This window comes from Lutjanus erythropterus, chromosome 18, assembly GCF_056507025.1.
Source record: "Lutjanus erythropterus isolate fLutEry1 chromosome 18, fLutEry1.hap2, whole genome shotgun sequence".
NCBI lineage: Eukaryota > Metazoa > Chordata > Actinopteri > Lutjaniformes > Lutjanidae > Lutjanus > Lutjanus erythropterus.
In genome coordinates this window covers 28,833,804-28,847,061 of record NC_139334.1, presented here as the reverse complement: position 1 = coordinate 28,847,061, position 13,258 = coordinate 28,833,804, and the positions used below count along the sequence as shown (strand labels likewise).

Genomic DNA, 13,258 nt, shown 5'->3' with positions numbered 1-13,258 from the left:
TAGAGTGAAGGACTTTTGAATATTCAGCTTAAAACTAACCACTGTATGCACTTTTGAAATCTCCTGCGACTCTGTGCTGCGACTCTGCTGCACGGAGAAGACACTTTCAGTTTGTAATTCTAACGTCCATCATGTGACTAAATAGTTGATAACACGCTTAGACGGTGGTGGCAGTGGGCGACTAATGTAATCGATGTAACGCTGGTAACACCTACAACCACGGCGAGCCCATGCAGGTGTGGAAGAACAAGAGAGTAGTGACACATGCAGCACTGTGTGTTTCAAAGGAAAATAAGAACAGAAACTTTCCTCTTTTAACCAACCTTCATGGACATTTGAGTTTAAGACTTATGATGTTACAAAGTGCACTTGAATGCACCATGAAGCCCCTATCAGTGCCCATGTTCTTTATTGTACAAAGTGATGTTGATTTCAGAGCTTATGAGGTGCACCTGAATGCATCATGACATCCCTGTCCCTGTATGTGTCACACTCAGACAGACAGGACAGAAGCAGCGTGCCTGTAAATGACACCAAAACACAAGAGTTTCATTTACCTGCCAGGTAAGATTTACTCGCCAAACGAAACATCTACCCGCATTTGGAGCTCGGCGGGTGTCAAATTTCGTCATCTGATCAGCCTTTATAGAGACCACTGATCATTTATAACCATATATGGCAAACACCGTCTGGTTCTGGCTTTGCAGCGCTTTGGGGTTTTCGACTGTTGGACAAGGGCTTTGGGGAACTGTGGTGAACATTTTTCACCATTTTCTGGTGATTCATAGCCTAAATGATAACTTGAATGAATGAAAATAATTCCTGATTGCAGCCCTGTTTATAATAATTACTTCTCTACATAAAAGGCATGTGCAAAACGGTGCCTTACAAGAGCTGAGTCACCGTTTTAAGAACTTAATTCAACCAAGTCTTGCACTGTGAATCCAGCAGAAAAAGGAGAAGGTAAGTGAAGCGTGTACCTATAGCCGGGGCGTTGATGCACAGCTCTCTGGCCAGCACAAGGAAGGTTCTTCCCAGAACGTAGACGTTCACCTGTGGAGCAGAGTAAACATTTAAAAATGAGGTGATGACCAGCAAAGATAAAACACTGAGGAGGAAAGCATGCGTCTGTCTGACAGAAACCTCATGCTGCCGGTTAAGTCTAATTTTCTAACTGGATTTAAGTGTTTACGTGATCCTGTACGCCCTCAAGAAGTTTGACGCCACTTATATAATTACAGCTTCAGCATCAGTCTGACATTCAGACCTCTCCAGATCCACCAGGAGGGATATGACTGATGAGGATGACCGCCGTGTTTGAGAGTGAAAAATGGACTATTAGGATATGAAATAAGGCTGTTGCATCACTGTCAGGTTAAGTGTTCGGGTTACATAATCGACCCAAAGGTTACAGAACATTTCACATCAATATGTGAGATTAAAAGCTGAGCTCCGGGGCTGTTTGAAGGGATTTTTTTTCCCTCCTACAGTCTCTCGAACTCACACCTCCGTCTATTAATTTCTAATCAGAATATCAGTCGCCCCCTGCACTCTCTCTCTCTCTCCTCCACAGTTTCCCCTCAAATCAATTTTCTTTATCAAAATTACAGATCTGACCAACACACCAGGTTTTATGGACAGTACAGGCTCCCTGTATTGACGTTCATTTCTGAGACGACATTTTAACTCAGTTATTAGTTTTTTTAAGTGATTTTCACTTCGGCTCATTGATCGTGATCTGATCGTGTTTCTGTCTTGGAGAGGATTAATTTACACAACACTATTTTATCACCTTCAGGGTTTCAAAGACATGTGCACCGCCAAACCACAACAGGTTATTTTAATAACGGACTGAACTTTGAGGTGGAAAAAAAGTTATCTGAGCAACAGAAACAACGGAAAAATGGGTCAAATACTGCCTTAAAGGTGAATTCCTCATGGTTTATCACAGATTTCATTTATCTAAAGAGTTTTTCTAACATGAAGGTAATATTTCATCGTCACCAGTACAAACCTCAAAATTCACACTCTGTTGCCCATTTCTCACACACATTTTACTGACCATTTAGCTGTAAATTGAGAAAGTTTTCAACCAGGCTGCCATTTTTTTCCCACTTGAAAACAGCTACTTACAAGATCTCACCAAAATCCATTTTGCCAGGCTCCAAGTTACCAGTTTGTGTCTGCACCAAAAGTTGTACAGCCAGTCAGTGTCTTATCTTGAACAAACAACATATACAAACATTTTTTACCCACTGGAATAGGAGCAGTACTCTGGATTGGCTGCTGAGCCATTTCCAGGTATCAGAAACAGGGAAAGAAAAAGTGATATCTGATCATCTCTACTTTTTTAACACCACACAGAATTTAAAGTATGATAGAAAACCAGTAGGGAAGATATGGCCTAGAATTATTTATTATTCAATCACATTTTTTTTCTCTACTCCCCAGCAGTATCGAACAATAACTCCTAATGACACAATTTATTAAATAAATGAGAGCTGGACCCACTACAAGCAGCAGAAAATGGATGGATGGATTAATCAATGAAAAGTTATTAATTCATAAACTTCATCCGAGTGTTTCCCATCCACACTTGCTGCCTGTAGCTGCAGTCGTGTCGGTGTTTGCTGGTCTGATGGTTTTGACTGAAACTGAAACACAGGCGGATTAAACGGCCTCCTGCAGCAACAGTCACACTTTTAGTTTATTGGTGTGTAATACCTCCAAACAGCCCGCAACCACAAATAGAAAGAACATTTTATTACATCTATAACTAACATTTACTGCCTACAGCATGCAAGATGAAGACTTGTGTAAATTTCTCTTCTAAAACCTTTTTTTAAGGGAAGCTTTTAAAGACCTGCAGACACCCTGTTGGATTAGAAAACAACTGAACTCAGTCTTTAACCACTGCGGTGTTTGAGAAGTGTGGCTCGTTTAGTTGAGTGAATAAATTACACTACTTCCTAACTGGAATCTGCGCTGTGCATCAGTGAACAGGCTGAGCGACGTGCTACTTGTACTACAGTTCTTACAATAACTTTAAAAACGTGTTTTATTTTCATCAGATGTTCCTCACTTCCTAAATGTAACAAATCACTGTTGTGGTTTCCTGCGGCGAGTATAACCATGGTTGCAAAACACATGGTTACAGGAGGAATAATTCCACAACACTGTTATGATCTTGCAGAGTAGTATTTTAATTTAACATTTACATGTCTAGGATTTAAGTTTCTTCTTCATGGCTCTCTTGTCTAAGAGCCAATTAGTTCCTACCTGTCATTCTTTAGGGGGGGCAGGTATGGGTGTGGCGCCATGTGTGCAACAGTTTTGTTGACCCAGCTATGAGCCCCAAAGAGTAAAGTTGTGTGTTCTGAGCTGTCAGGCCGTTTGGTGAAGATTAACAGGAGAATACAGGAGAGTATGCAAAGAGAAGTTGTTATTACTAAGAAAAGACAATTACAGACTGGTGGCAGTGGTGTTTTTCCTTTATCCTTGGATTAATCAGTCGAGGCATTCAACTAGTTTCCTCACACCAGGACTTACTGGACAGCGGCTGGCTGCGGTCTACAGGTGCACTGTGAGGTTGTTCCAGTTTTAGATGGAAAGTTTTCCAAGTCGCTGCGGTCATTAGTGGATGATGTTGAGGACAGCGAGTCTCGCAACCAAGAAAAGAGGGTCAGCGTCAGTAAACTCTTTGAACTCTATGTTGTGTTGGTTCTTTAGATGTTAGGCTACTTTTAATGACGTGGTATCGAGTGTGGAGTATCTGAGTAGTTTTATGAGTTCATGAGGACAGTATCGGACCGATACCCGATGCTGGTATCAGTATCAGTGCATCCCTAGCTGCCTGTTCGAAAAAAAAGCTTTCTGTTTCAGCGGTCAACATGGGTGACCAGAGACTAAGAGGCAGCAAATCTTACATGATCCACAGTACTCTTATTTAATGTTTATTTGTATGGGGACAAGTATGGGATATTAACCAATGTCACACACCACCGCATTTACAACATAAGCTAATTTGCAATTCCCATCCACTGCTGGGCCTTTAAAATACACGAGACAAAGCAACAAATACACACAAGTTGACTGTCCTCACAAATAACGCAAGTTTGGAAGGAAAGCAGAGAGCTGTTGGAAGTTACATTATTTATGAATACACAACTCAAACAATTTACTCAGTTTGCAGAAAGGGAACTCTAAAGCAACACCGCCACTGAACAATTTTTCTCGCTCCATCTGCTTAAGTTCACTCTCTCATGATACTGTTAGGAAGCCATGTTCAAGTTAACAGGAAACAACATGTTTCAGGATTTATAGACCTTTTTAAGAGCACAATTTAAACACTTTCAAAGCCTTTTCCACCACATCTAAATTATTTCAACAGAGCAACTGCAAATTCCTTCATACCAACAGCAACCGATGATTATTGTTCCACTTTGTTTAAATGCACAATATGCTCAATGCTTATCCCTCAAGATAAGATATTTACAGCAGTATTTAAAATGTTCAAACAATATCGTCCTAAATCCCGTAATAGGGATTCAGACTCTCTGGTTCAGGATCTGACGCAGCAGTTGGTCCCATGTGCAGTAAAACTAGGCTGAGCAGCAAACTAGAAACCTGGTTTATTGCAGGATGTTGGAGGAGAAGCGGGGCAGGCAGGCGGGTGCGGCGGTGGATGAGGGTGAGTGTGTCACCGGGGTTATCGCACTGGTACCTCCCATCACAGATGTTTCATTGTCTTTTACCCACAACACCTCCAGAAGGCTCGGCAGTAAATTCTGGCACCCCTCCGACCCGCCCCCCGCTCTATCTGAAAGGATCCGATGATGAATAACAAAGCCACGGGGCCACACATCTATCATTTTCTACAGAAATTATCAGTATTGCAGCCCAGAATTGAGTTTTGGTGGATCAGAGCTGAAAGCTGAAGCAGAAGGCAGTGAAAGCTGAAGGATCAGGTCGCGAACTCGGGTCAGATCGCTGTCATTCCTTCAGACCGACTCCACAGACCTCCAGGGGCTGAGGGGTGACGGGGGTTTTTTGGAGCAGACAGACGGACTCTCGCTCTCTCAGCCCCCTCTGGAGTCAAGCAGGGACGCAGATGCTGCTCTGCTATTCTGGGACGTGGATTCCAGCAAGGACTTTGTACACAAAGACGGAAACGGTGGTGAAGGAGGAAGTGGAACGAGCATGACTGTGAGATTTCGGCTAAAACATGCTGGTCCCAAGAAACTCTGAAAATCAACAATTTCAGGCAGCGACCTATATTTAACTGAATACAGTACAAAAACAAGATATTTAATCTTTAAACTGCTAAACTTCTAAATATATACTTATTCTGAATTTGAAGCCTGCAACATGCGCCAAAAAAGTGGAGCAACAAAAGACAAGGAAAGTTGTGGAATGATAAAAGACGCCTTTTTGAAACATTCAACAGGTGAATTGCTAACAGGTAACAGTATAATGATTGGGCGTCCTCGAAAGGCTCAGTGGGCAAATGGTCCAACAGTTAAAGAATGTTTTTACACACGAAACTGCAGGAATTTAGAGATTTCACCATCTACAATCCATAATATCATTAAAAGATTCTGAGAATCCAGAGAAATGTCTGCACGTAAGAGGTAAGGCTGAAATATATAAGTATAAAGGATACTACATGAGCTGAGGAACACTTTGTCAGTAAACAGTTTGTCTCTGCATCTACAAATGCAAGTTAAGACTCTACCACGCAAAGAGAAAAGACTCATCTGAGATGGTGCGATGGAAAGTAGAATGTGGCTTTACGAGGCCACATTTCAATAAGTTTTGGAAATCATGAACATTGTGACCACCCAGACTGTTACCAGTTCAAGAGACAACATCTGTGATGTTATGGGAGTTTGTTAGTGCCCGTGGCATGATGGGTAACTGCCACATCTGTGAAGGCCACATTAATGCTGAGCGACATATGCTGCCATCTTTTTCAGAGACATCCCTGCTTATTTCAGCGAGACGATGCCAGGACACATTCTGCACGTGTTCCAGCAGCGTGTCTTCGAAGTAAAAGAGTTCAGGTCCTGGACTGCACTGCCTGCAGTCCAGACCCGCCTCCCATTGAAAATGTGTGGTGCATTATGAAGCACAAAATACGACAACGGAGACCCCGGACTGTTGAGCAGCTGAAGTTGTACATCAAGCAAGAATAATTTCAGCTCAATGTTTTGAATATGAAGATACCATGGATATTCTAAATATGATTCAGACTTGATTCATTAGCAAAACTGTTAAGATTTAATGATTATTTATTTATTAATAAAACTTAACATAATGAATGCAAATTCACTAGTCTGATATCTTAATGCATTCATGCAGCAGCAGGCAGAAATTGCTGAATTTGACACCGTCTGAAAACTTTTCTTTACTGCTCCGAACATGGTGTTAGAATCGGTGTGACTGAAGTCTGAGCTCACCACATCTTTAAATTTAATTTAATCATCACTTTGAACGGCCCGCAGTGGAGGTGCTCGGAGGTGAAATGGAGAACATGAGAAGAATATAATCCCCCCTCTGCACTGCAGCGCTAAGTGAAACTTTCCGGGTCGAGGGGTCAGCGCTAAACGATCAAAAACTCAGCGTGGTTACTCGATACTTCACGGCCAAGGATCAACAGGTGGACGCGGTCACAGACGGTTCAAGGAGGAGAATTTTCAATTAAAGGACTCTTGAAGAGACTTCTGGAGAAACCACAAAACCAAACAGCTGCTGTCAACAAGTCAGAAAGTCTTCAGCTGCACGGCACACAATTAAAAGAGGCAGACGGACAATTTGATGCTGATATTTGCCAGGTTAAGACCTGGTTCCCAGCTTAGTTACATTAAAGTTTGGGAGCTGTAATCCCATGTGTGGATACTCCGCTTTTTAATCCACACAACCTGCTATCTTGTACCTGTCGGAAATATAAGACTGGATGTGAACAGAGCGACCTTTCTCTATCAAAGGCTGCAAATACACAACATGTGAAAACTATTGAATGTCTGTAAGATACAAGAATTCATTCAAAATTTGCTCTAGTTGAAAAATAAAAATCATGCCTGTCCCGTTTCTTGAAAAGGTCGGTCCAGGGTAACCTTCCACAGCAGATGGCTTGTTACACAGAACCATGGGGGAAGTCGTCTTTAGAAACTGTTTGGAAAAGAGCAGGCACTTTCAAAAAAATACTATGCAGGTGATCTGTCTATCACGGTCTATCAAATCAGATCAACAAACCACAAGACGTAGTCAAACTCTTTGCCGAAGCCAGTGAGGAGAAAAACAAAAACATCTTTTCTACTGAGAAGCCTGCAGTCTCTTCTTTCGCTAATGCTGATGCTAAGATATCGTAGTTGTTTTTGCGGCCTTCCCACCTAAAACACGCCTGTAGCTGCTGGTAGCTCATCATAAGACACTAATTGGTCCATAACTTGAAGCCTGGCAGGATGGATGTAAATCCAGCTCAACATGTGCCCTCTTCTCAATCTCTTTTTAAACCCTCCAAAAAGTACCACTGAGTGCAAATAATGTTCAAAAATAGCAAATGAAAGAGCAACACATTCAGATTGATAGAAGGGCACAAAAAAAAATTATGGCGCCTGCGACAACAGACGAACAACAGCTTTTCTAACCGCCTCACCTACGAATGTTTTTGCTTATCGATGAACACAATCAAATAAACTAAAAAATAAAAAAATAAAAAAAATAAAACTCCAAAACTTTCACACATTGCTTCTTGTCAATAAAAAAAAAAAGATTCTAATCTAAACTTCATGAATCCAGGTATTTTAAAAGCTTGTAACTGATTTGAAACAACACAGAAGTCAGTCCAACATAATTATGAAGACAAGAAGTTCTTCTGGGGAGGAGAGGATTCTGGAAACTTTCCAGAGCTTCAAATAAAATATTTTATTCACAGAAGATGTTTGAAGCAGCTACTCCCTGGCCTGAAGAAACCTCTGACAGGAGGAGCTGTGGACAGTTTGCAGGATCCTCTGCATGTTCACTGAAGCACCTGTTGTTCACACCCCTGCATGTGTGCAGAGACGTGCATCTGATGTGAAGAACATCCAGAGCATGTGAATGAATTAATAAAACCTCATCACATTAGAAGCGGAGAACAGCTGATATTTACAGCCAGTATTGATCCAATATGCTTATTCTGCTCAAGTGACTTTGTGGCCGCAGCCTGGCGGAGCTCCCCATTCATCCAAACAATGCAACGCAGACAAGTGGCCCGGGGTGTGGATCCATAAAAAAGTGATTGGTGGAATATCTCCGCCCTGCAGCCGCAGCAGGAGCAGCCTAAACGCTGGACATTAATAATCCCCCACCCGCCCAAAATCCACTCCAAATCCACTCCTTGCCTCCTCATACCGGGGTGTGGACGGTGGGGGAGGGGCGGCCGGCTCCTCCGGGACAGCTGGGTGCATAAAAATAAAAGCCCCTGACCAGCTGTGACTCTGAGAAATGTCCCACCAGCTCGTCCAGCAGCACCACACCCCTGACTCACTGTGAATCGGCTGCCATTAAATATGCAGACAAATGGAGGGCTTTCTAAATATATATACACACACACACACACACACACACACACACACACACACACACAACTCAGGTTTAATTACATGGGTGAAAGTCTGAATGCAAGATGACTGCAGGACCAAGTGGTTAGGCAGAGATGCATTATGGGAGTGGTGGTGAGTGGTAGGAGTGTGTGTGTTTAAGTGGTTGCAGTAACAGGGTGGGCATCAACACACATTAAAGAGGGAATTAAAAAGTTGTCTTCAAAGTTTGGAAAAGTTATTTTAAGTCTGGGAGCTTTAAAACCTTATTTTCCACAGAGTTATTGCCTAAATCAATGAAAATAAAAGATCACTTGATTAAAAAGATCACAGTTGCACTTAATCGATCAAGAAAAACAAGAAGCAACTATTTTGATCATAATCATTTAAGTCCATTTTCAAGCAAAAAAATGCCAATTATTTCATGGTCTCAGCTTCCCAGGTGTGAGAATTTGCTGCTTCTCGTTGTGTTAAACTAAATATAATACTTGGTGCTGTTGGTCGGACAAATTAAGACTTGGGCTCTGGGAAACTGAGATGAACATTTTTCTTTATTTTCTAGTATTCAACAAGTAATTGAGACACTAGTCAGCAGATTAATTTGAACCAAAGGACTTAAGTTCTAGCTGTTTTATTAATCACAGTAAACCCACATCAAAATGAGTAACTTGAACTGAATGATCTATCAGTAGCTCTGCTTTAAGAGAATATAACTTGTTAGGGTTTTTTGATGGTTTTCTATAATGTTATAAATATAACAGATATAATATCTTTGTCATGTGGATCAGCTGTGACAGAAAGCTTTGAGAAAGATTTATGAACCTCTTCATCTCCAGAATGAACAATATTCTTGAGTTCAGCACCTGTTGTTAAGTCTGGGTCACATGTAAAACAATCATTTGTCTTTAAACTCACCTGCAGGAGGTCACTGAGATCCAGCAGCATGTCTGACAAAACTGGTTAAGGCAAATAAAACCAAAAGAGTCAGAGTTAAAAATGATTTGTGATCCTTTTTGGGGTTTTTTCTCAAAAAGACAGAGCAGTAAGAGACAGAAAGTTCAGATCAAATATAAAGTCCATTTACTTTTATCTTTAATAAAATAGTCATTTGTGTTAAAAGCGGTCAGTGTGGACGTCCCTTCTTCAGCGAGGTCAGCATAACACAACTGACAAACCAACATCAGATTCCACGCTGGTCAAATCAAACAACAAACGACATAAAAATTCACTATAAGTGCCCTTAAATTTACTTTTTCAACTTGAGCACACCAATACACACACACTCAAAACCTGGTATGTACTAGTAAACATCACAACAGTGGAGACTAAATTAAAACAACTAAAACAAATTTAAGTCAAGACAGATGGATTTGATAAAAAAAAAAGGAGTAAAAACTATTGACAGTTGTTCCATTCATCACTTTTGTTTCAAAGATGAATTACTGAACGGGTCAAACCAGACACAAGCCTCGAGGCCCCAAATCCAGAGCCGCTGCATTAAGGTACCGATTTTAGGATTTGATCTTGGACAGTTCCAGTCAAGTGTTTTTGCACCTATTTTTTAAATACTCCTTTATCTTATCTTTAAAGTGTCTGTCTGACCTAATATTTTTGTTTATTTGTCCAAGCATTACAGATTATACTGATGCTGGAGTAAGCCTACTTTAAAATTAGTAACTTGAAAACATTTGATGCGGTTTTCTGTAATTTTATGAAGAGTATTGAGGAGATCATGTGGATACAGAAGAGCATCAGGCATAAAGGCACAAAGAAAAAAAAACTTTTTGCAAATTTGAATACCATTTTGACTTGAATCTCATGTTGCAACATTTTAAAATTGATTTATTTTTTTCCTATGCCTGGTGCGAAAACTGAAAAAATCTTCCTCCCTATTTTCTTCCTTAACGGGGCTCTAACACTCCGTCGTACATCTGCTGCGACAAAAAGCTTTAGGAAAGATTTATACAACCTCCAGCATGAAAAAAATAATTCAGAATCCGTTTGACTTGTAAAATATCACATAAATGGAGGCCGTGAGCGACAGGCAGGATTAGGGAGCTCTGACGGTCGGTGAATCTTCTCTCAATAGTTTTAACTTTTAAAAAGTTCTAAATTTTCTCTTTGAAGTGTGTTTTATGACTTTACACCTGCACAGAGGACACTGATGATGACATAAAGGAAGTGAGACGTGTTCAGCTCCGGCAGCTGTGACAGTAAATCTAATGAGACACTGAAACCGTCACCTCTGACCAGACGACTTCTTAATATACTGACAGACCTGTCGCCTCCCCCTGACTCTGACCTCACACACACGCACGCACGTCTGGCCCCCGGACATCCTGGCCCTCCCGGCGACCGGCCCCGCTTGGACACATCGTCTCTGTTGGCGACAGTGTCTCCATGGCGACAGGTGCACCTGTCTCCAGGCTGCCTGGGTGGATTAGCCGGGGCTCCTCTGAAAAGGGCCTCACAATGGAATTAGCAGCAGTGCAGATGAAATGGGAAAAGATAATCCCGGCGCACGCCGTCTGGAGATTACAGAGGTCCCCCTTAATCAGGAAAATAAACGACAGCAGATTCTTCAACACATCTGGGTCCTCACACCTCGTGTGGTGCAGCAGGGAGGACGGACAGGAGGATCCCAACAACTTAAACTGACGCAGCGGTTACATGACATTTTCATGCTGTGTTTTTATCAACCACATATGGAGAGCTGAAGAAGAATCTGCATCTGTCTGTCACAATCATCTGCCCAGACTGAGATAAACAGGTCCAGCTGCAGTCCTTCTCAGTTTCTCTACTTTAGCAGATTGTTTTTAAAGGGATAGTTCACCCAAAAATGAAAATTCAGTCATTATCTACTCACCCTCATGCCAATCGAAGGTCATGCCAAGCTGACAGGAAAGACGTCATTTACACCATGTTTTTAGTAATCTTCACTGTAGATTTAGCTTGCACCCGTCTGAACTGGGTGTATGTGGTATGATGGTGTGTGCACGCAAGTAACTGGCATGTCGGGGCGAGTGAGTTTTTTTTCCAGCTGTTTTCCTGTGAAACTCCAGCAGTGTTTTGTGGACTAAATAAAATAAACCCGACCTTCAATCAGCATGACGGTGAGTAGATAATGACTGAGGGTTCATTTTTGGGTGAATTATTCCTTTATCACAGGCAGTCCAGGGGAGTGACTGACTGTACACACTCAGAAGAGCTCCTATTTTCTTCAGCCAACAAAACTTGCCAGCAAGTGTTCGCTAACATGCTTGGGATATTATTTTGCTCCGCCCACCAAAAAACACCAACAACAGAAAAGGAGTCTATGATTGATGAATGTACACAAACTTGTGAAGGTAGTTACCGCGATTATGTAACCTTCAAAGTGAGCCACATCTTAACCGTGCACGCGTCCAGCTGCATTATGGTACTATTCTGGCCAACAGAAATGAGACCCTTAAACCGAAAATTCCTGAAGAAAGAAACTTGACTGGAAGAAGAAAAGAAGCAGCAGGTTTGTGGGAAAGTTGGGACTAAAAAAAAAAAAAGCTGATCACAATCGAGAGAACAGAAGCGACCAGCTGAAGTATGAATAATTTACTGTCATTTATCAAATTTCTACATGGTGACAGCTGGTCCACGAGCTGACAAAACTGATTGATGGGGTAATTTGATCTGATTGTTTTAACGGATTTGCACACTGTTGTATCAGTTTTTGGGATAATTTCCATCTCTGAAGGGGAAAATCAAATGCATCAAGGTCATTTATTGTCATTTTACGGCTCAGGGTTGCACAATGAAACGTAAAATGACAAATGACCTTGATTCCTTCCATCGTCTTTGTGCATCCCCCTCTCCTTTCTCCCTGCTTTGCGGTCAGAAAGACAAAAAGGCGGCTGAAAGGAGAGGAGTAAAGGCAGTCTGAAGGTCGACAGCGCGGTAGGTCTTCCTTAAATTAAACTCCTGATTAGACGGATGTTTCCTTTTCACTCTGTTCTCCTCCTGCCTTCGTCTTTGTCCTGATTCTCCCCTGCGACAGCATTACAGACTCACCCAGCTGTGGAAAAGGAAGTGAGAGGAGCTATTTTTACCCCAGCCTCACTCCTCCAAACATGCACAAACAGACAGGCCTGCGCACACACAGTCACACAAAAGCCTGGTAAACAATGCAGCAGGAAGGCATTACACCCTCCTCGCCCTCTTTCATTAGGTAAACCTATCCCGGCCATCCTGTGCCACCGTTACATAACACACTCATCCTCGTAGGCGAAGTGAGTCAGGAGTAAACCGACAGCGGCACAAAGACCAAAGAGCCGCCCTGCTTATGAAAAAAGGATGAACCTAAAAGTCCCATTATCCCGACGGTGACACATCACTCTCCACTTCAATAAACTGCCGTTAGCAGATTATGAAACATTAAGAAAGGCGGCGATGGGCGGCCAGGCCTCCGCCGGCTCACATCAAAAGTAACCTGCGCACTTTGATGTTCCATCCTGCATCAGTTTAAGACGCGGGTTTGGAAATTTAACGTGCAGCTTCATCTCAAAGTTTTACTCCGCCGTTGGACATGCGATTAAATGAAAAGTGTCTCCTCTGCAGCTCTGTTCACTCGTGGAAGTTGTTCTTTGATCAGATTTACTTTCAGAGGTGATTTTTTCCACTTCGTTGCAACATTTTATTTTACA

The 13,258-nt window shown here is 41.9% G+C and overlaps 1 protein-coding gene across 1 annotated transcript in view; it reads right to left on the bottom strand.

The window, feature by feature from the left end:
- brf1a (BRF1 general transcription factor IIIB subunit a) overlaps positions 1–13,258 on the bottom strand; it is a 148,798-nt gene that overhangs the window by 118,261 nt on the left and 17,279 nt on the right. The window contains exons 5-6 of the mRNA XM_084742273.1: positions 9,498–9,529; positions 981–1,053 (exon numbers count right to left, since the gene is read on the bottom strand). Of these exons, the coding sequence (XP_084598399.1) occupies positions 981–1,053; positions 9,498–9,529 (105 nt within the window). The remainder of the gene's footprint in view (positions 1–980; positions 1,054–9,497; positions 9,530–13,258) is intronic.